The sequence below is a fragment of the Ursus arctos genome, unplaced genomic scaffold, assembly GCF_023065955.2.
Source record: "Ursus arctos isolate Adak ecotype North America unplaced genomic scaffold, UrsArc2.0 scaffold_1, whole genome shotgun sequence".
In the NCBI taxonomy this organism is placed as follows: domain Eukaryota; kingdom Metazoa; phylum Chordata; class Mammalia; order Carnivora; family Ursidae; genus Ursus; species Ursus arctos.
In genome coordinates this window covers 91,048,205-91,071,475 of record NW_026622763.1, presented here as the reverse complement: position 1 = coordinate 91,071,475, position 23,271 = coordinate 91,048,205, and the positions used below count along the sequence as shown (strand labels likewise).

At 47.4% G+C, this 23,271-nt stretch overlaps 1 protein-coding gene across 3 annotated transcripts in view; it reads right to left on the bottom strand.

The window, feature by feature from the left end:
- The window catches only part of TTLL4 (tubulin tyrosine ligase like 4), a 37,264-nt gene that overhangs the window by 4,066 nt on the left and 9,927 nt on the right, over positions 1-23,271 (bottom strand). Inside the window, exons 1-15 of one of the 3 annotated variants that reach the window (XM_057304861.1) lie at positions 18,848-18,903; positions 17,116-17,210; positions 11,068-12,661; positions 10,084-10,193; positions 9,662-9,725; positions 5,414-5,535; positions 4,866-4,976; positions 4,434-4,510; positions 3,528-3,719; positions 3,358-3,440; positions 3,003-3,131; positions 1,528-1,650; positions 1,124-1,222; positions 665-799; positions 105-242 (exon numbers count right to left, since the gene is read on the bottom strand). In XM_057304861.1, the coding sequence (XP_057160844.1) occupies positions 105-242; positions 665-799; positions 1,124-1,222; positions 1,528-1,650; positions 3,003-3,131; positions 3,358-3,440; positions 3,528-3,719; positions 4,434-4,510; positions 4,866-4,976; positions 5,414-5,535; positions 9,662-9,725; positions 10,084-10,193; positions 11,068-12,563 (2,879 nt within the window). In that variant the 5' untranslated portion in view covers positions 12,564-12,661; positions 17,116-17,210; positions 18,848-18,903. Of the gene's footprint in view, positions 1-104; positions 243-664; positions 800-1,123; positions 1,223-1,527; positions 1,651-3,002; positions 3,132-3,357; positions 3,441-3,527; positions 3,720-4,433; positions 4,511-4,865; positions 4,977-5,413; positions 5,536-9,661; positions 9,726-10,083; positions 10,194-11,067; positions 12,662-16,028; positions 20,033-23,271 lie in introns of those variants that run through there. The other 2 variants (XM_048214342.2, XM_026491931.4) reach the window with 2 other exon arrangements.

The following is a 23,271-nucleotide window of genomic DNA, read 5'->3' as shown; positions in this document are numbered from 1 at the left end:
GAAGACTGGGGGCAGACTGCGCAGCACGGGAGACCAAGCAGGAGGGGGCGCCCACAGGGCTGCTCCTGCTGCCGGCCGAGCCACAGCCAAGCAAGGAGGCTGACCTGGCGCTGGAGCGGCCGGAGCTGCTGGAGCTGGACACGACATCCTCTGCGTTGGGCAGGACAAAGCCCGCCAGGTTCAGAAGGTCACGGATCATCTGGCCTTTGATGCTGATGTCCAGTGGAGAGTTGGAGTGCAGGCTTGGGGGAAAGGGTACAAGGAGTAGTAAAACAGTTTCCGGCTATGCGCCCGAGTCAGTGCCAGCCCCGTTTATACCCTGCCTTCCCGACTCCTGAGCGCCATCATGGGCGACTTCTTGCCCCACAGAGAGTGAGTAACCTCACTCAGGGTGCTTCCTGACTATGACCTTCATTTGCCAGGGGAAAATAATGAGGTAGGGATCAAGTTGAAAAGAGCAACTTTTAATAACCTCTCCCCATCCTCAAAAGAAATCTTGAGATAATGGCGTAGAATGAGTGAATGAGCAAAAAACAGATCATGAAGGGAAAACACAAATTTTGGTGCAGGAAAGGTCTTCCCAAAGTCAGCAAGACTAGAGTGGAAAGAGGACTGTGAGGATACAGGCAGGGTTGTACTCTGAGTGCCCTGAGAACCCACCTACCTCGGGGAGATGTTGACCTCCAGGACCCAGGGCTTGAGGTTCTCGTCCAGCATGATGTCGAAACCAAAGAGCTCATGGCAGCTGTAGGGCCGTCGCACGTACATCTTCAGCAGGCTGGTCACATAGGGTTCTGACCTGCTCACGGGGAAGACCAAGCAAGCCTTCAGCGCGATTCCCGGGGGGCCCTACCTACAGCTGCCCTGACGGGGGGAGCTGCCTAGAGATGGGAGAACAGACACAACCCAGGAAAAGCAGCCCCCAAGAGATGCCTCTGATCTGGAGCCAGCTTCGGAAGACGAAGTTCAGTGAAAGAGCAGAATTCTATCCGCTCCTTCCTAGTCCCTGTCCTCGGAAACTGACGCACAGCGTGGTCAGTGTCTGGGGCGCAGCCGTGTGGAGGCTCACGAGCAAAGGGGCTCCAGCGGCAGGTCCCACACCCAGGGTGGTAGTGTGACTCACGAGATGATGGTTTTGACAACAACATCCTTTATCTTCTCCCAGATGGCATCACTATTGACTCCCTTCTGGCTCAGGTAGTTCCATAAAGCCTTCAGTGCCCTGCAAGGCAGGGGGGAGAGGGAGGCAGAGTCTGGGGTTATATTCTATGAATGGGTGATGAAGAAAAGAGAAAAGAAAAAGGAGTAAGAGGTCCAAAGGCGTTCTCTCCATGTCTCTTCTTTTGAGGTTTTCAATGAAGAAAGATAGGAGCCTGGATGGAAACAGACCAATTCTGAATTGCCCAGTGTTTACATAACCTTTGAGTTTCACATCAATCTTCCACTGACCAAGCCCCTGAACCTCCCCAAAGCCCAGAACCCTGTGTTCCCCTAGGCCTCCGCCTGACGGGGACGCTGCCTGGGTACCATTTGTGGCCCTGGCAGGCCGTTTCATCCGCATTGGCCTGGTACTCGGCATTCTTTTTATTGACACTGTAGTTGGTCAGGTGCATGAACTTGTTGCCGAGGCTCTTCATGGAAGGGGAGTACCTGGAAGTGAGGAGAAAGGCAGAGGTAAGACAGGGAGACAGCAGGTAGACACAGGTCCAAACATTTCCCCACATCCTGAGGAGGTCGAGGACAAGCAGACAGATCTTTTCAGACGCACAAGAGCCTGAGAAGTATGGCTGCTGGCAAGGTTTCTAGAATACCACAGCTCCTTTATCATGAGCCACTCAAAAGACTCAGGAAAATAGTATGTTTACTCATTTCTTATAAAGGGAGATGACACAAGATACAGAAGAACAGCCCAGTGCAGGAGAAGCGTGGGACATCTCCTTCATCCCACCTCAGTTCTGCGGGAAGACCCACCTACATTCAGTGCAGGAGAGAACCTTCTTGTTTCCTCTTCCCCAAGTGACAATGCGATTTATAATAAGAAATTTACACGTGTGTCTCTGCCCCTGGTTCCTGGCGCAGAGCTCCTAACGCCCACGTAAATTCCTCAGTGGCAAGAGCACTACGAGCATCTTTTGACTAATAATTGGTCTTTGACCCCAGTTCCCGACACACAGCTCCTGAAACCTGTATAGTTTCCTGGGCGATAGGAGTGTCTCGTGTTCTAATGAGGCGAGTTTGGGTGGGTTCCTGGATAGGGTCTGATCACCTGACAGACCAAGCCATGATTAGGAGCTTGGAATTTTCGGCCCTGCCGCCCCTCAAAAGGGAGAAGGGCTAAAAACAGAATTAATGATCAATCATGCCTACGTGATGAAGCCTCCATAAAATCCCAAAAGCACAGGGCGCGTGTTCTGGGTGGGTGAGCCTGTGGGATGTGCTGGGATAGTGGTGCCCAGAGGCGGCAGGGGAGCGCTGCACAACTTGCCACACATGCTGCCCTGTGCCTTGTCTCTGACACCTCACCCTGTCTCTTCTATGTGGCTGTTAGCCTGTAACCAGACTTTACCATCTCCTTTCACGATAAGCTGCTCTGGCAGACTAATGGGAGCTGAGAAGGGGTCCCAGGAACCTCTGACTTCTAGCTGACCAGTCAGAAGCACAGGGGGCACCCGACTGGCTCGGATCCGCCGGGGGAGGGTGCGACCAGCGTCATACGGGGAGTTAAAATGCAGGACCCGGCTGGTGTTGCAGAGAACTGCTTCCTGTGGGGAAAAGCTCCATGCATTTGGGGACCAGAAGCGTCAGAGGTGAAGTGCTCTCTGTAACAGGAGACGCACAGGAGGAAAGGAAGATTGGGTTTTCCAAACACAGCCCTCCTTCTCCTTTGCCAACAAAACTAGCACGACGCGGTGTTTTTCTGCCTGGCGTCCTCCAGTTTCCCTCACTCTCAGGAAAACAAATCCCCAGAGCTGTCGGGGTGAGGTCTCAGCACGACCACATACTTGCAACTGGCAAAGCGGACGAGTCCATCTGAAAAGAGGTAAATCCGTAGAGGGTCGTAGGAGGTGACGTAAACATAGACTCGCAGATCGAACTTGCTGCCGCTGATGAGGTAGGGTCTGTGTAGATACCTACACAGGGAACGGCCAGCTTTAGGGACGTGGCCGACGAGACAGGGCTCAGCGGGCAGAGCAGCAAAAGCCAGCGAACAGTCCCCAAGGTGAGGACCTTAACACCGCGGGCTGAAGGGGGTCAATGGCTGGGAGGACAAAGGGCAGAAGAACCCTAAAAAAGGGAACCTCCGGGCTGAGGAGATGGGAGGATGAGGGCTGGGATGGGAGCTGGAGGCGGGCTCACCTCTGCACCAGGAGGGGCCTTCGCTTGGGGAGCTGACTCCACTTGTGAATGACCTGGATGCCAATGCCTCGGGCTGACGCTGGCTAGAAGTCAAGTGGCAAGGAGAGGAGATTTGCTGCCCTCGTTCCCACTCTCAGACCACGGCCCGCCGCCCGCCGCCATCCACTCACCGGTTTAACAATCCACTTTTGGCGGCTGCTGCTCTCCCAGGCTTTGCGCAGGAGCTTGGCATCCTGGGGCAGGATGAAGGACTGAGGGAAGAAGCTGAACTCCTTCTTGCCAAAGCGGCTCTGCATGCGAGACAGGTTCCGCCACAGTCGGTCCTTTCGCCCAATCTGGAAGGAACCTGGGAAGTGGTTTAGCTACAGAAGGGACAAAGGGTGAGAGCAGGGAGAGGGCCGAGGTGAGGCCAGGAAGACAGCAAGACTCTCGGGTGTCCTTCCAACCTCCTTAGCGACACTCTGAGCTCCTGATCCATCTGCCCACCGCCATCTGATGGTAAGTACTCTCTTGCCGAGCACTCACCAAAAGATGATTAAAACACAAACAAAACACATCAAAATGGAGTGCCCCCAAGGAGCTGATAGCTCATGAATAGCCAGAGAACAGTGATTAAGCCAGACATGCTATTATTCCCCTTAAGTGCAAAGAAAAAGCTGTTTTAAGTCTTTTATAGTAACAGCCTGTAGGGCGAAGACAGGAAAGTACTCGGCCTTCGCTAAGTCTGGGGGCAAGGGACTCCTTTGTCGCAACATGAGACCAGAGTTCTCTGTGCGTATCCAGCTTGGAGGACCAGAGGCAATGCACAGTAGTCACAGGAGAGACATGATTCACGGAAATAGTGCCATATCCCAAGACACACCAGAGGAGAAAAGTGTCTTTAGGGGGCTGCAGCTGCCCGGAGCTGTATGGCACCCGCGAGGGCCCCGCTGCCCCCCTCCTCCCGCACCACCTCCGCTCCTCTGTGCACGTTCCTGGCTTCTCCGTGGTCATCTCCTTTTTCCCCACGGCCCACACCAACCTCCTCCTGCCTAGCCCGAAGTCCAGGGGAGGGGCTCCCCAGAAAGGACCCCTACCTTCTGATGCTCCCGAATGGATCGGAAACTAGGAGACTTCATGTGGTGACCCCAGCAGCCTAGCCAGTCATCATTTCCTACAGAAGGCACATCAGGGAGTCAGTCCTGCTAGCAGCTCAGTCCTTGGGACAGAGAGGCTCAGAGGCCCCAGAAATACCGCTAGACCTGGGCACAGCTCCCAGACCCAGTTTCCTAAGAGTCACCATGGAGCTGTCCTACATGAGACTCTAGAGTCAGGAACAGAACGGCTCTCTGTCTTCTAACTCTGAGGACCAGGCTCCGGCCTGGTGAGATTTCAGAGCTGCGTCTTCCTAGGAGGTGGCAACTCCAGGCCAGGGCGCCCGTACAGCAGGACGTATCTCGGGCCCTCCTCCCATCCGGAGCCCACCTGTCAGGGCAGAGGACAGGCTCGCAGTAAGGCTGGTGACTCACTTTTGCTGATTTTGAAGTGGGACCGTCCAATGGTCTGCTTGACAATGTTGGGGGTCACTGTGCTCATCTTCCACCGGAGCAGTTTCCTCTGCTCCCAGGGAAGTTTCTCCACTGGGAAAAGGGGGCGGGAGGTGAAGAAGAGCGGGAGAGTCAGGGTTAGAAGTGGAAAGGTGGCACAGCTGCTCAGCGTTCCCTAGCGAGACATGTCACTAAGGAGTGTTCCAGGCCAGAGTTTCAAAGGCACACCCTTGGTGACAGAAAGGGGGGCCACAGTGGGGTGAGGAACGCGGATAGGAGGGAGGTTGGAAGGGAGAAGAAGCAAGGTTAGAGGACAAGAATGAAGCATGAGATTATGGGGCTGACAAGGGTCAGCTCAGGGACAGACATGGAGAAGTTCCCCGTTATCAGACTGGTGAACCAGGCAAGGAACCGAGCACCAGAAAGGCCATTCTGGAAAGCCCCTTGCACCCTACTGCCACCTCCTCCTAACTTCGCTAGCATCCTTCTCCTGGGGGCACTTCTGGGCTTAGCCACTTGGCCAGGGTTACCTCTCTCATCCCGGGTGCCAAAATAGATGGTAGGGGGCACGTTGGGAAAGAGGCTGTAGATGAGGGCTGGTCGGACAACTTTCTCACTGGAGAGGGGCTTGGTTAGAATCTCCGCACAGCTCCTAGGATGCAAAACAGATGTGTGGTAGAGAAAGGGGAGACCACAGCCCTGAAGTGCTGTGACTGTGTCATTTCTTTCGGGGTGCGGCCTTTCACATTGTGATTCTACAAAGACAAGTACTCAGTAATTATTTTGCAAGCAGGAATCCATACAGTGCCAGGGCTAACACCGTTACATGTCACCTAAAGACCAGATCTTCCGGTACTTCCTTCCGTGATACAGCTCCAAAATCTCCGGTGACAAGCCACAGGCAGGGGAAGCCCCTGGAAAGAGTGGTTCTGAGAGCAGGTACGCGACACTTGAACAAAGGAGTAAATGAGGAGAGAAAACAATTGATATGGAGAACGAAAAAGAAGGAAGAGCAGAAAAGACCTAGGAAGAAGTATAGAGAGCTTTAAACAGAAAAAGGAAAAAAAGCAACAGAAAGAAAAGAAATAGGGATACTTCTAACTCATTTTATGTGTAGGTTAATCTGAAGATATGCAGATGATGAAGGCTCTTCTCCATTCTGGAAATGATCACGGACACAGGTTTTTATGTAACAGTGAGGTAACACGGGTCAGGGAATCTGGGGCAGTGGGCCACGGGCTCCAGCTGTTGCTCCAACAGTGCCTCGGCCAAGGCGATCTCAAGGGATCTCTAAAAACTGAACCCCTCAACTATGTATCGGGAACACGCGGACAGACCCAGACCATGTCTTTAAATAGCATCGGGAAAGGAGAAAATAGATGTGACTCTCTCGACGGAGCTGACATGACCCTCAAAGATTTACCGTATCAGCTTATTCCACCCGCTACTGCGCAGAGCAACGGAAAGAGGCACCAGTACGGACAATACTTCAGTGTTTCAAATCTTCAAGATCTTTAAAGAATGAGACTGGGTCAAGTTAAATACTAATTCTCAGTTAAATAATTCCAATGAATTCAACCCTCAATTCCTCATTTCCCAAATAGTTTATTTCAAAGGCTTTTAATTCACAGAGTTTGCGAATTTAAGATTGCTGAAAATCAAGGAGAAGGAGTTAAGATTTAGAAACAAAGACAAGATAGGAATGTAAAATGGTATAGCCACTCTGGAAAAGTTTTGGCAGTTTCTTAAAAAACTAAACAAGTGGGGCACTTGGGTGGCTGGGTCGGTGGACTAGGTCACAATCTCAGGGTTGTGAGGTCCAGCCCCACACCAGGCTCTGCACTCAGCTCAGAGTCAGCTTGAGATTCTCTCCACCCCCCCCCTGCTCCTCCCCCTGCTAGTGCTCACTCTCTCAATAAATAAATACAATCTTAAAAAAAAAAAAAGCCCAAAACAAACACTAAAACATGCAACTACCATATGACCCAGCAACTGCACTCCAGGACATTGATCTCAGAGGGATGAAGACTTATGTTCACACAAAAATATGTACAAGAGGGCTGCCTGGTTGGCTCCCTTGGTAGAGCCTGTGACTCTTAATCTCGGGGTCGTGAGTTTGAGCCCCACATTGGGTGTAGAGATTACTTAAAAAAATAAAAAAAATTAAAAAAAATATATGTACATGAGGTTTACAGCAGCTTTATTTGTAAGAGCCCAAACTGGAAGTAACGCAAATACCCTTCACCAGGTAAACGTACCGTGGTGCATACATCCACACCACACAACACTACTCAGCAATGCCTGCAACAGCCTGGATAAATCTGCAGCAAACAGGCCGAGTAAAAAAAGCCCATCCCCAAAAGTTACATACGGCAATCATTCTATTTGTATAATATTCTTGAAACGACTAAATTATTATAGAACAGATTAGTGGTCGCCAAGCATTAAGGAGGGGCTGGTCATAGGAGGGAAGCAGGTGTGGCTATTAGGGCAACAGGAGGGATTCCTGCATCGTGGACATATTTGAGCCTTGACTAATGTTAACATCTTGGCTGTACTGCATCGTATTAGTTTTGCCAGATGTCACCACTGGGGGAAACTGAGTAAAGGGTTCAGGGGATCTCCGTATTATTTTTTACAATTGCATGTGAGTCTGCAATTGTCTCAAAATCAAAAGTTTAAGGAAAAAAAGGCAGAAAATGTTTGTTGGCTGCCTCTCGAGAGTACTGGACGGATCATCCTCAGGCGCCTGGCTTCTGGTCTACCAGTGTTGGAGACTGTGACCCCACAACAGTTAACTTCTCTGGTCCTCAATATTCATATCTGAAAAAAAGAGGCTGGACTTAATGACCTCCAGCTCTAAAATTAAGTGATTCTTAGAAAAAGACTATGAAACAGGAAAGGCAATAAACTACTGCTAGGTAGAGAAATAGAGACAGCGTTTTCAATGACCTTTCTATAACTGTCAACTTTTCTATAATAAAGCACAGAAATCTCCCACAATTTGGAAAAAATGATTTTAGCAATCCAAAAGTATTTCTGATTTTAGTCATCCTCACAATGCAAAGTGGTTTGGAATTCATCAACCTCCATTTGGTTGAAAATCCACCTTTTCAGCCTTGTATAGATAAGAAGGTCTGTACATCTTGTAGGGGTTAAATTAATCAACAAACGAATTATGAGCAAACACCTTTTGAGAATTTTATCTTTACGTAAATCAGAAGAGTTAAGTAAAGGGCCGTGCCGCTGTCTCACAGGAGGCCTGAAGACAAAGCTAGAGCGTCACTAAGTGTGGAAAAGGTGAGACTCCAAGTCGATCACATGTTGAACATCCTTCTCTTACGTGGACAGCAGAGGTCCTCAGTCAACATCCAGATGCACCTTTGTTTTTCTGGACGGAGGACAGGTTAGGCTCAAGGTAACAGAACCGAGGCACTCTGAAACTGGTGCAGTCGCCGCCGCCATCACACGCACAGAGCTACAGCTTGCCTTGTCCACACCAACCAAGGCATGGAAGGTCCCCGTGGCTTCATCCAAGGCACAGCAGACCCGGAGAAGAGCAAGCTGCATGCGCGTGCTGCGTATGATAGGTATGGGCTAGCCTTGACACATGTGGCTTTTCACTGAAATTAGGAGAGACATTTTGCAAGAAAAACAAAACAAAGCTCACCAATTGCCAATACTTGTAACTTTGTTTTTCTTTTACATTTTCAGTAGAAGTTATTTTTAAAAAGAAAAAACTTTAATGTTTAATACTTTGGGGAGGGGGTTTCTTGATAATATTTAATAGACTAATAATGAGGCAAGGCGGCAAGTGGTGAGGGGAACAAGATTATGTTGGAGTGCTACCTTTCTACCCGAAAGCTGGCATATATGATCCTTTAGCAAGTTCCAAAGATCTTTAGCACAATGACATGCCCTCGTTTACTGTAACTTCCTCACAGTCCTGCATTCCTTCCTCTCCCCTTCCTCTCCATCTCAGTTCCGTAGCATCCTCCAACAACCTGTTTTATAAAAGAAGGGCCTACATAAAGAGACTCACTTTTTGGTTCCCTAGTCAGAGACAGATATCGCTCAGACTCCACCAAGGGCAGTCAATAAAATAATCTAGATTTAATAAAGCTAGAGGGTTTTAAATTCAATTTCTTATTATTAATAGGTTAATGTCCATCTTATTTCCCCTAACAAAACTAACCTCAGAAAGAAGCATTTCACAAAGCTCCAATTAGTGGCATACTCATCTCAGAAACTGCGTCTGATAGTGGGGCACATTTATAATGCAAGGTGGCAATTACCCTCATGTGAATGGCCAAATACTATGTTTCTCCATTAACTGCTTATTAATTTTCTTTTTACTTGAACAATTTCTTGGAAACTAATGACCAAACTGCAGCCTAAGAAACATGGTACTTTTTTAAAGCCCAAATGATAAAATATGCTTCTAGTCCCTTCCACTGGTCCTTGTTTGAAAATTAAAGTCTCAAATGTAAAAATCTGGTAAAAATGAGTTACAGTTAACATTAATGACTTTATAATCTTTTTTTTTTAAAGATTATTTATTTATTTGAGAGAGAGTGCATGAGCAAGCAAGCGGGGCTGGGGGGGGAGAGGGGGGTGAGGGAGAGAATCTTCAAGCAGACTGCCCACTGAGCGAGATCATGATCTGAGCTGAAACCAAGAGTTGGACGCTCAACCACTGAGCCACCCAAGAGCCCCTCTCTTTATAATCTTAAAGAGATGGCAAACGAGCCTGTACCAATGATGGACACAACACTCACCGAGAGATCACTGCTACTGACTCGCTGGTGGAGACAGCACTGAATGAGGAGCACTCTGAGTCTCCTGGAGGGGAAAGAGCAGAGAAGTTCCAGCAGGAAAGCCTGCTACACAAACCCACCAAGCCCAGGCAGCTCTTCCTCGGGTATCCTGGCTCAGCCTTCCTGAGGAGCCACGGGCACCACCCTGCAGCCTTGCTCTGCCCTCCGTGAGCTTGTCAGTAGCACAGAGAAAAGACTGGTGGACCGCAGGGCTGGTGAAGCAGTTTCCCAGAAGCCACTGCTGCCCTTAGACCCACGAGGCAAATGATCACTGTAGGTGATAAAGTGAGTCAAGGACCCAGTATACAACTGTTAGCCCCATTCCCTCGCAGGTGGTGACCACTTCCCAGCTGCAGGTAAGAGAGGGTCCCTTACTCACTCACCCTCTTCCTCTTCATTCTCATCATGGCTGCAGCAGTCCTCCAAACCATCTACTAGCTCTTCTTCTAGATCTTCAGCCTCACCCAGGTCTAGCTGGGGGTCTGTGGGTGAACTATAAGAAAGAATCATGCCCCAGCCCAGTCCGTAAGAGAGATCACAACTAGATTCTCATTCCTTCATCACCTCCCAGTGTTTGTCTCTTCCCCACTCACCAACCTGCTGTCTCTTGCCCAGATCTCACAACTCATTTTTCTTGCCCTCAGAGCTTAGGTCTAGCCATAGTTCCTCAACCCTATGGCCCCTGTTGTGCAGGGACACACTCTGTCTCCCATCTTCTCGGAAGTCCCTCATAGCACTTCAGTGCAAAATTCTGCATACAAATCACCATCAACGAATGTCTGATAATTGATTTCAAAAGTCCCTAGACCTCTGAGAAATCAGAGCACGCTGGTGGACCACGCTTCCGGAGAAGTAACAAGGCACGAGAGAAGGAGCCAAGTTTGTGTATGCCCTAACTCTGAAACGGCTATCAAACAAGGGATGACAGAGAGCCTGATTTGGTTTGGAATTAAGTAGAAAAGTCATAGGCCCCAACATTTGGTATTATTTCTTCCTGGTTGTAACCTAAAGCAGGGTCAGCAAACTCTTTCTCCAAAGGATTAGATAGTAAATCTTTTCAGTTTTATGGGCCATTCAGTTTGTTGCAACTACTCAACCCTACCAATTTAACAGGAAAGTAGCCACAGACAGCAGTAAAGGGATGGGCGAGGCTGCGTGTCAATAAAACCTTATTCATAAACGCAGGCAGTGGGTAAGATGTGGCCCACATGCTGGTCCAGTTTGCCAACTTCTGCCCTAAAGTGAAAACCAAAATTCCAGGGCGGCCAAATAATAAAACACCCTTCAGGGATGTAGGGTCAGTGTCACCAAATTACGGTGTATACATTCTGCTGCTCTAAAGGAATCAAAAACTTTCTCGAACTTACCTGATACCCCTAGCAGGGGAGTCCGGCCCCCTGGCTTCCTTCAGCCCCTCCTTCCCAAGCTGGCCCAGATGGATGGAAGACAGGCGGGTGGCCACGTCGGCGACACCAAGGGGCTGAGGGGGAGAAGGCAGAATGGGAGTTTTGTCTTCTCCGGGTGGTGGGGAGTCAATCGCAGATCCACAGGCAGGGCCGTGGCCGAGCGCACTGGCATGTGAGGCAAGGAGGTGAATGCTGATGCGTTTGGTACAGAAGACTGTACTGTCCAACTCCAAGGTGTCCGAGGCGCTAGGGAGGATCGCACTGCTGGCTCCGGCATCTTCCTGAGGGAACTGCTGGCCTGCCACGGGAGGTCTCCACTGCCGGTTCCTGCTGAGGAGATCACACTGCAAGCCGGGGCTCATGAAACAAGACTGTTCAAACTGGCAGCCTTGCCTTGGCTTCTTCTCAAAGCCTCTTGCAGTCAGCTTCCTCACGGCCTCGGTGAACCGAACCTCCTTGGTCAGAGCCTGAGAGACAAAGTCGCCATCCAGGCCACACGGACGCGGCTCTGCTCTTGCGGCGAAGCTACTCCGGCTGTACTGGGCAGAGGCAACACTGGTGGTCAAAGTGTCCACGGAGCCGGGGGCAGACAGGGCGCTGCGGGCGGGGGCGTCACCCAGGACGGTGCCGCTGCTCCTGGGTACCTTGTGTTCCACAGGCTGCAGTGCACAGTCTCCGGTGCCCCCCGAGTGAGGCCAGGGCACCAGATGGATCTTGGGTGGGGATACTGGCTTCAGGCCCTCCGCGGCCTGCGGTAAAGGCACTTTAGTGCTATTTGGCCGCATGAACGAGTTGTTATTGAGCACGGGCTTGTAGGACGAGGAGGAGGAGGTGAGCGGAGACGGGATCTTCCCTGAGATGGCAGCGGCCAGGCTCTTCCCCGAAGGGTTTTCCCCAGCCGCTCCCAGCGAGAGGTATGGATCTGTGGACGAGGACGCCATGGGCTGGGCCATGGGGGAGACCGTGAAAGAAGGGGCCTTACTGGCAGTGAGTCGGACAGGGAGGCTCTTCGGAGCGAGAGAAAGAGGTCTTCTCTCCGGCAGGCCTGAGCGCGAGCAGAAGGACTCCAGCTGCTGGTAGGGCTTGTGCCTGTAGCTGGCGCGGCGGTACAGCAGCGTGCCGCCCAGCGAGTCCGGGAGGGAGTGCAGGTAGCAGCTGCCGTGGCCGGCGAGGACAGCCGAGCGCCCCGAGCCACAGAAAGTGCTGGGGCAAAAGAAATACGCTGGCTGGGGTGGCACACCCAAGAGGCCGGGGCCCAACGCCGCTGACAGGGTCCCCACGTGCCTCCTCTCCAGCTTCCAGATCGGCTTCACCTGCTGATGGGCCTGCGCCCAGCCTTTGCCCTCAGAGGGCTTCTCCGGTGGCCGGGCGGGCACGGTGCCTGAGGGGCCACTCTGCTTGAAGCTGTTTCCCCGGCGGAGGCCAATACTGTAGTGCTCTGTTCCTGCTGAGGCCATGAGGGGCCCCCATCATGGCCACGTGGCCTCGGGGCCCAACTCGGAACAGGTGCCACGCCCCTCCGGTAGGAGCGGCTGCATCCTCGAAGTCCGTCAGCCTGCAGGGGAGAGAAGCCATCGGGAAGTTACGGTGCCGGGAGGAGGAGCAGGGCGCTACGGTGGTCTTCTGTTAAGCAACAGAGCCCTGCCTCCGTCGCCCCTGGGCAGCCAGCCGGGGCTGTCATTTCGGACCCCGAGAGAAGAACACCAGATCCCTAGAGTGTTTCCAGTGGTCTTCCGGCTGCCCTCACGCAATCAGAGCTGGCTTCATCAAGACCGGGACTCGACGACTCCACCCAGGAGTCTGCTCCCGTGTTCCCACTCCCGTGTTCCCACTCCCTCGGAGCTCTCTGCTCTCTCTCCAAAGAAAAATAACATCTCTCTGTCTCACCATCCGTGACTTCACCGAGGGGCTTCCTTCTCTCTCCTAACGCCGGTGTGGCTCGGAAAAAGGCAAGTCTGGGGGGTGGGCAGGCAGAGAAACCAGCCAATGTCTTCCTCCTCACCAACTAATTCTGAAAGGTTGAGGGTCACTTGAGAAACCTATTTGACATCTACTTGTCCCTGACCAACTCCCAGCGGCCCCTGGTGTGGTCTGCTTTTCACGGCTAAGTGTGACAGCTGAGATACAAGCAGAGACTTCCCCTGCTGACCTCCGGGGCTCACTCGGAAGCCAAGACAGTGGTTTCACCTCCTCAAGCGTCTGGCCAGCTGTATAGACTTTAATCCCATCACACATGTTGATGGCAAAAAGAAGAAAGAAAATGGAACTGGACACCAACATTATTTTTACTTCAAGTGACCTTATTTCCAGCAGCCACAGTAGGACAGGAGAGTTCAGGGAGTAAAAAACAGGGGAAGAAGGAGGAGAGCTTTCTTTACCCTAAGTCTCAGGCATCAGTTTGGGCTGATCTCAGGGGGGAGGGCCTGTCTCAGACGTTCCCTCATTCCATGTTCCCTCTAAGGCAAAACCAGCCAGTAATTCTGAGTTCCAAACAGCCTGTTAAGTATGGTCGCCTACTTTCTAAATCCAAGTCACAAAATAATCTCCAGTTTTCACAAATGACAGCATCCAGAGGGGAAAAAACAAGACCCTTCTATAAGAAGTCACTCATCTGGGATAATTCTGAATGGAATCCTGGCATCCTTACCAAGGAACTGTTTTTGCAGTGGCTAGAGGGAAAGAATTAGCAGAGAATTGTTTTGTTCAAGTTAGTTTTAAAAAACATCAACTTCACCAGGAAGACGACCTCGTATTTTGATAAGAGACTAATGGCCAAGGAAGATCCACGACTCCTGTCTACATCTACAGGAACTGTTGGTGTTGTCGACCAACAGAAAGCCTGCAGAAGCCACATGACGTCACCCCCTTCTCCTGCAAAGGCTGGCCTACGTGGGTTCTTCCTCGAGGAGGGAGTACAAAAACCACAACTCATTGCTGTCAATATTCAATATGACAGTGGGCTAAAAACAGCCTAAGTTCTAAAACTAGATTTTGATGCCAGTAACCTCAAATTAAGGGGACAGAAAATGGACCTCCACCAAATCCAAACTATGGAAATACTGTGCAGGGGCTAATTACACTCCGTGCGTTTATGGTAGAGAAGCAGACACAGGGAAGAGTCAAAGTCTGTCAGGGACTTTACTAGACCACATGTGTGTGTTATGTACACCCAACAGATTCCCAGTCCCAACTCATGTCATCCTCTCTTGGGAATCCATGTCTGGCCCTACCGACGCGACCCAACAGACAAACCAAAATGACAGGCGAAGAGTGCCAAGGAAATGAAACTGCACTGGTCGGCCTGAAAAATACCTCACTTGTGGTTCCTCACATGCACCCCGCTACCTCGGACCTTCATGCCTCTACAAGTACTCCTCCTTGGAGTCTTTTCCTTCTCTTTCACCAGACTTAAAAAGTAACCAGCTTGAGGGGCACCTGGGTGGCTCAGTCGTTAAGCGTCTGCCTTCGGCTCAGGGCATGATCCCGGAGTTCTGGGATTGAGCCCCACGTCAGGCTCTTCCGCTGGGAGCCTGCTTCTTCCTCTCCCACTCCCCCTGCTTGTGTTCCCTCTCTCGCTGGCTGTCTCTCTCTCTGTCAAATAAATAAAATCTTAAAAAAAAAAAAAGTAACCAGCTTGAATACCCCCTCCTCCAGGTAGCCTTCCCGGACTCTCCACTTTGCACAGGATGCCTCATCCATGTGCAGGCCACCGTCACTGCCTCTACTGAACTTTAATAACATGCCACTCATCTGCCCAGGAGCCACACGAATGTTTTCCGCTAGCTCATGTTCCCTGCAGCGTCTGGAAGACAGTAAGTGCTCAATATTCTGTTGAATGAATAAACTGAAAAAGTTCAGTAAATGAAGGGGAAACACACTAACAGTGATGAATACTAATTTGGACACCTCACAAAGCCAGGTACTATGCTAGGCTCTTTACCTCTGTTTTCTTATTTAATCCTCACAAAAACCTTACATTCAATTTACTTACGATGAATCCGAGAATCAGAAAAGCTAAGTAACTCTTCTGTAATTAAACAACCAATAATGAGTGGTGCCGAGATTAAAACTCGAGTTTGTCTGACTCCATGTAAATAGGAATGAAACACACGCTTAGTCCCTGCCCCCTCAATTATCCTTAAGCTTCAGGAACGAGACAAAACCCAGGTTGGAAACACTCTCCCAGTTTATACTGAGCCCCTTTGGGGTTGAAGCTTGTAAGAGCATGCGTTCTCATCAGCACCACGGCCAATCCCACTTTCCCTCGTAGCCATGGATGCCCACTGCACACTACCCCAGGGCTGGGTGCAAAGAACCCTCCCTTCTTCCCTTCTGCACACACCATACAGTGTCTGCCTCGCCGCATTGTATCACATGAATCCTCAGTGCCAGGAATATTGGATGCAAGTGGCCTGGCATCTGGCTAGTTTGACTTCTAATCCAAATGAGGAAGAGGGAAGCAAAGAATACACTCCCACCCTCTTCAGAGGCTGCGGGGGGCCTGCTCCCAGGCAGAGTGTGAAGCAGGCCAGCTGGGCAAGCACCAGAGTAAAGTGGCTTCTCCTCTCTCTAACGGGATTCCAGATCTCGTATATCTTTGCAATGGCCGTTCCCCCCTTCTTGTTTCCTCTCGCAGTCCCCATGATGTGTAAGATGGCAGCTTAGAAAAGAGCCACCTGTCTTCCTAAGGAAGCATTATCTGGACACAGGGGCCAAGCAGATGAGAAGACGGTTCTGTAAAAGTCTCTTTCTGGGAAAGAGCTCCATTGCTAGTAAGAGACGGCCAGCGTTGGCTAAGATGACTGTGTCAGGAACTGCCAAGCAAAACAAGTCCGTCATGTCAGATAATCTACACGGAGTAGATTCGGGAACATGAAGTAAACAGTATCACTCATACCAGTACCACATACAAATGTTCTCACCTGGTATCACAGATTCTGCCTCAGGCGTAGTGTCTGGTTTAGATGAGGAAATGGCTGCTAAAAGCAACCTTCTCCCGGGGCGCCTGGGTGGCACAGCGGTTAAGCGTCTGCCTTCGGCTCAGGGCGTGATCCCGGCGTTGTGGGATCGAGCCCCACATCAGGCTCCTCTGCTATGAGCCTGCTTCTTCCTCTCCCACTCCCCCTGCTTGTGTTCCCTCTCTCGCTGGCTGTCTCTATCTCTGTTGAATAAATAAATTAAAAAAAAAAAAAAGCAACCTTCTTCCTTCTCTTTACAGAGATTCTTGATGAAATCAAAACTCCATGTGAACGGAAAGCAGGGACCTAGCTAGAAAATTCAGGCAACCTGGGTCCCAGGAACCTCCGACTGCTGCCACAGGCCACCTTTTCCCAGAGGTGGCCCTCAACAGCACTGCCACTCAAGTGCCAGGGAATGACCCCATCTTCCTACAGGAATGAGGAGTGACAAACTTTAAATAAAGTCTTAGGTGGTCTAAAATACAAGAAGTAGAGGAAGTGAGAAAATAGTTGCAAAATACAACACACTGAGAATAGTGGTTTCTGGCCATAAAGTCAAAGTCTAGATTGGCAAATAATGTCTGGCAGCCAAACCCCATAGACAGCATACACTCAGAGGGTCGTTTTCTCCTGAGGTCATAAAACCTGTCCTCTGTAGAGTACCCTGGGCTCCTGACACAATGTGAGATCCTTCTCCCCATCTCCCTCAAATTTCTAGGTGCACTGTGATGACACACACTTGATGTGTCTGTGTGTGTGCCCATAGAACCTCAGAGACGGGCTGCCCATCTCCCAGGAAATATTCTAGGATGAGACATTAAAGGCAAGAGAACAAGAAGGAAAGGTATTTATATATGTAGGCGGCCTCGCACAGGCTCCTAATGGAAGCCTTGTTTTAAAAACACCCAACTGAAGCAAACCTAAACTTAGAGTAATTGGTGATTATATAAATTAAAGAATTCACAAGTCCCATTATTTTCGTTCAACTTACATACGCTTCTTAGCCACATATATCCACTACTTAAAAATAAGCAAAGGCATTCATACTTACCCTCTCTGACTAAGCCTAAAGGATCCACCATCAGTTGACCCTCCAATCAACAGCTTGTGAGGAAATTACTTTAGGAGCCAACACACTGACCTCATCTGGAAAAAAGTATTTTGAACAATCTAACACATTTCACAGAGCTATTAATCTTATATCTTTCTTGCTCCTATACATTATCCCTGGGGAACAGGAGGACTTAAGGGGTGAACAGGGGAGATAAACACTATGCTATTGCCCGGAGAGTTCAGGTTTAGAAGCAAACAAGCCTGTTTCTGGTTAAGTTCCTTAATCAAGGTCCAAACAGGAAAATGCCCAGCTGAAAAGAAAGGTTAGTTTAGGGCAGAGCAGCTGAGGAGTGAGTTCTTGGGAAGGAAAGTCTCTCTGAAACAGCTCTCAGAACATTTGAATATGTTTATGCCAAAACAAAGATCTGGGGGCGCCTGAGTGGCTCAATCAGTTAAGCATCTGACTCTTGACTTCAGCTCAGGGTCATGAGTTCAAGCTCTGTGTGGGGCTCCACGCTGGGCATGCAGCCTGCTTAAAAAAAACTAAAATAAAATAGTTAAAAAAAACTCAAAACACCACCAAAGGTCTGGAAGAATATACGCTAAACTATTATGGCAGATACCTTGGGGGGAGGGTGAAATGAGGATGGGGCAGGCTTGGGGGGACACTTTTCCAGTTTACTTGTTTAATCTTTCAAAACAAAAAACAAACAACCACATGTCACTTGTGTGAAGTATTTCAAGAGTCTCCAGGGCACTACCAGTCCTCACAGCCATGCTGGATCAGCAGTTACCACCCCTCATAACTCATGTCCAGCAGAGCTCTGATGAATAGTGAATTCATTCAATGCTAAAACCATACAGCGGAATGTTTGGGAAAAGACAAGAAAGGAAGTACCATAACCCCCACTGGGTAGTGGTGAGAACAAATTAGAAAATTCACATAAAGCACAGTGCATGGTCCACACTAAATATTCAAGGGATGGCAGTTATCACGCTCTTTATGACTGGCACCAAATGATCGAAACTTCTCCCTCAGCCCTCTTCTCAAGCTTCCATGAAGAGGGGGACACACTTGGAGAGGGCAACGAGTATTCCACGCCAAAATTTCAGCTAGTACAAATCATGTTCTTTTATAAAAAGACATAGTCCTGTCACCTGGACACTTCTGTGAAATTTATTATATTACCACTAACTCGGTTCTTCAGTGGCAGGTCTGACTTGGCACTAAAAAACAACTGAAAAGTGCTTTGGGATATACCCAGAGAAAACCCTTGCTTCTGGCTCTGACAGTTTTTATATAACTAGGTGGTTGGGATTTCTGAAAACACTGGGAGAAGAGGTTAAAAAGTGATTGTTACTCACCTAATGCCTAGACCCTGATCACTACATACCATTTGTCAATAAAAGAAACCAAGAAACTAGAGCTCCTTGGAGGACAGTTGGTGCAGGGAAAGCATCAAATGAGCCCGAATGTCTCTTATGCTGCAAAAACTAAGGAAATTCTCAAAGTTTGACAGAGACATATCATAAGATCACAGAAATAGCTCACATCACATTTAATAGTAAAACACTAGATGCTCTCCCTCTAAGACTGAGAACAAGGCAAGGATGTCTACTCTCCTCATTTCTATTCAACATTGCACTGGAAATTCTAGCCAGTGCAATAAGGCAAGAAAAAGAAATTAAATGCATGTAGATCATAAAGGAAGAAGTGAAACTATACTTACTTGCCGGAGATATCATCTTGTACGTAGAAAATCCTAAGAAATCTACAAAAAACCTACTAAAATAAGGAAGTTTAGTAAGATTAGAGAATACAAGATCAGTATACAAAAACTGATTTAATTCTATATACTAACAAGTAAAAAATGAAATAAAAGAAGTACACTGAAAACTACAAAACACTCCCAAGAGAAATTTAAGAGTTAAATAAATGGAGGGATATAACACGTTCATGAATTGGAAGACTCAATTTGTTAAGATGGCTATTCTTCCCGAACTGTTCTATGGAGTAAACACAATTCCTATCAAAATCCCAGCAGGCTTTTCTGGAGAAATTGACAAGCTGATCCTAAAATTTATATGGAAATGGAAAAGACCTAGAGCAGCCAAAAACAATTTTGGAAAAAAAAAAAAAAGAACAAAATTTAACATATACTACCTGATTTCAAAACTTAGTATAAAGCTCCAGGAATCAAGATAATGTGGTATCAGCATAAGAATAGACATACAGATCACAGAACCAAATAGAGTCTAGAAATAAATCCTTACATCAATTAATTCTCAATAATGTTGCCTATGCAACTTAATGAGTAAAAGGATAACCTTTAACAAATGATGTTGGAACAAGTGGATATCCATGCACAAAAAAATGAACTCCAACTCTTACCTTACACCATAAATTAACTCAAACTGGATCAGAGAGTTAAAGGTAAGAACTAAAACTATAAAACTTCTGGCAGAAAACACAGGAGAAAATGTTTATGACTTCAGGCAACTGAAAAGTTTTAAGAGAAAATGTGGTAACAGTCCAGCTGTTAACTGGATTATATCAATGAAGAATTTAGAAAAACACTATCAAGAGAATGAAAAGAAAAATCTACAAACTGGGAGAAAATATTTGCAATTATAAAGGACTTGTATCCAGAATATGCTAAGAACTCTCACATTTCAAGAAGATGAAAACCAGGGCGCCTGGTTGGCTCAGTCATTAAGCGTCTGCATTGGACTCAGGGCATGATCCCGGCATTATGGGATCGAGCCCCACATCAGGCTCCTCCGCTGGAAGCATGCTTCTTCCTCTCCCACTCCCCCTGCTTGTGTTCTCTCTCTCTGGCTGTCTCTCTCTCTGTCAAATAAATAAATAAAATCTTAAAAAAAAAAAGATGAAAACTGACCAAATTAAAAAAATTTTTAAATAGGCAATTTTAAAGATAGGCAAAACATCTGAATGAGTATTTCACTAAAGAAGATATATAAGTGACTAATAAGCACATGAAAAGATGATCAATATCTTTAGTCATTAGGAAAATGACAATTAAAACCACAATAAGGTACTACTATACACCCACTGGAATGGCTATAATCAAATGGATTGATAATACTGTTGACCAGAATATGGAGAAATTGGAACTTACATACATTGCTGATAGGAATATACAATGATACAGCTACTTTGAAAAACAGACTGTGAGTTTCATAAAAACTGTAATATATAATGACCCAGCAATTCCTCTCCTAACTATCTACCAAAGAGAAATTAAAGCATCATGTCCAAACACTTACACACAAATATTCACAGCAGTATTTTTCTTAATAGGCAAAAACTAGAAATAATTCAAATGCCCATCAACTGGTAAAGTAATAAACAAAATATGATATATCCATATAATGGAATGCTGCTCAGCAATACAAGGTAACAACCTGGATTAACCTCAAAAACATTCTGCTAAGAAAAAGCCAGACACAAGAGACTATATATTGTAGGGTTCCATTTTTATAAAATTTCTAAAAAGACAAAATTATAGAGATAGAAAGTAGATCAGCGGTTGCCTGAGGCCGAGGGTAGGAATAAGGAATGACTATAACTGGGAATGAGGAAACCTTATGGGGTGATGAAAGTGTTCTAAAACCAGATGGTGGGGGCGCCTGGGTGGCTCAGTTGGTTAAGCATCTGCCTTCCGCTCAGGTCATGATCCCAGGGTCTTGGGATCGAGCCCCACATGGGGCTCTCTGCTCAGCAGGGAGTCTGCCTCTCCCTGTCACTCTCCCTCTGTGCACTCTCTCTCAAATAAATAAATAAATAACATTATTTTTTTAAAGATTTTATTTATTTATTTGACAGAAAGAGAGACAGCCAGTGAGAGAGGGAACACAAGCAGGGGGAGTGGGAGAGGAAGAAGCAGGCTCATAGCGGAGGAGCCTGATGTGGGGCTCGATCCCAGAACGCCAGGATCACGCCCTGAGCCGAAGGCAGATGCTTAACGACTGCGCCACCCAGGCGCCCCAATAAATAACATCTTTAAAACGATAAAATAAGAAATAAAACCAGATGGTGGTGATGGTTGCACAAATGTACAAACTTACTAAAAGTGATCAAACTCTACTTTCGTAGTGAATGAATCAATTGTATAGTATGTAAATTATACCTCAATAAAGCTGTTAAAGGTGGAAGGGGAAAAGAAGGACAGAGGAGCCAGCTTAAAGAGGCTCTCTAACCAAATCTGGGACAACCTGAGCCGCAAAATAAATGAGTATCAGACTATGTTAAAACAAGAATCCATGAATCCACAGTGATATAAATAAATAAATGAATGAATAAATGGGGGAGAAGGAACAATGCTCCCTTACAACAGAATTTCAACCGATAAGAATAGAAAATCACCACCGGCAGCCACCATGGTAATAACTGCTTCATGCAAAACTCATCAGTGGATCCTAAAATTGGTGGGTGAAAGATTATTGGGAAATGGGATAATCACATTGTCTCAAAATATCTCTTCACAAGATATTTATTAATTCCGAAGGGAAAAAACATAACTTGGGGAGCCTGGGTGGCGCAGTTGGTGGAGCCTCCAACTCTTGGTTTCGGTTCAGATCGTGATCTCAGGGTCAAGCCCCACTTCGGCTCCATGCTCAGCGCGAGTCCGCTTAAGAGTTTCTCTCTCCCTTCCCCCACTCCCCGCCATGTGTACTCTCTCTCTCAAATAAATAACTACATATTGGAAAAAAAAGACAAACCCATAACTTTACCGTAGAGAAACCAGGCAGACGCTACCATAATCAAGTGACCAAAGTTCCTGTCATCAGTAAAAGCACAAATTGGCATTATGCACCTCGTGATATGACTCACTGAAGGACACATCATCACATCTGTGATTTCCTGACCTAAATGCACCACCTGAATACAACGAGAAATATCAGACAAGACCAAATTGAAGGTCATTCTACAGAGTAACTGGTCTGTACTCTTCAACTCTGTCAAGCTCATGAAAGACAAGGCTGAGGAACTATTCCACTCAGAGGAGACAAAAAAACCAAGACAACCAAATGCAATGTGTGCTCCTAAAACAAAGGACAGTGACAGGACAACTAACAATATCTGAATAAGTAGGTCTGATAATAACATTACAGTATGTGGTATTATATCAACATTAATTTCCTGATTTTGATCGATATACGGTGTCAATTTAAGAGAATATCTTTGTTTCAGGAAACATTTAGGAAGTTTTTAGGAAATACTCAGATGTAAAGGGGTTTCATGCCTGCAACTTATTGTCAAACATTTAAAAAACAACTCACAGTTCACATACGAATACTAAAGCAAGTGTGGTGAGATACTAACATTTGATAAATGTGGGTAAAAGGTAAATAGGAATTCTCTGTACTATTTTTGCAGCTTTTTTTGCAAGTCTGAAATCATTTCAAAACAAATAAGTTTTTTTTAAAAAAAGGTTATTTCTACTTTTAAAGGGAAGTTTGGTTTTCCTCAGACCAGGAGGCAGGCAGCGCACAATCACCTTCAATTCTTCTTTGAAAGAAGACTGGCAGGAATGGATTTTACAAGGGAATGATTCCAGCCATTGAAGTAAGACTCACTCTTGCTCCGTTACCTGAAGCAGGCTTGACTGGGGATCCATCTGTCATCACTAAGGTACAAGAACTGAAGTCACATGCCTTATGAAAGGCCTACCAAGACATGTCTTTTCAGCGTAGCCACCCAGCATACTCCCCTCTCATCTGTCAGTGAATTTGCAAACTCTGGCTTAAGGGGAGTTCCAGGAAGAAGGCAAACGCCAGAGCCTGGTAGATGACCTTCAACAAAATTTTCTCTGGGGCCCATCAACATACGATGTCAGGGGACGTGTCCAATTTTTAGGGGAGAAATGCTTCTATGTGAAAATCTCACTGCCCAACAAAACCCAAGTCCTTGTCTTGACTTCAACCTAGAAAGCAGTTTCTGCCAGCATCACCTGGGAAACAGGAACCTAGAGGCTGAGATAAGGACCGGCTAGACTCAAGGGATCATGGGGACAAAAGGGGAAACTCAAGGTTTTCTATGACCCCTGTTATTCAAGAAAGGAACATGCTTTCTCTTAATCTCCTTGAAATTAGATGAGAATGTCAGATTTTAATAAAGTCATGCTAAGGA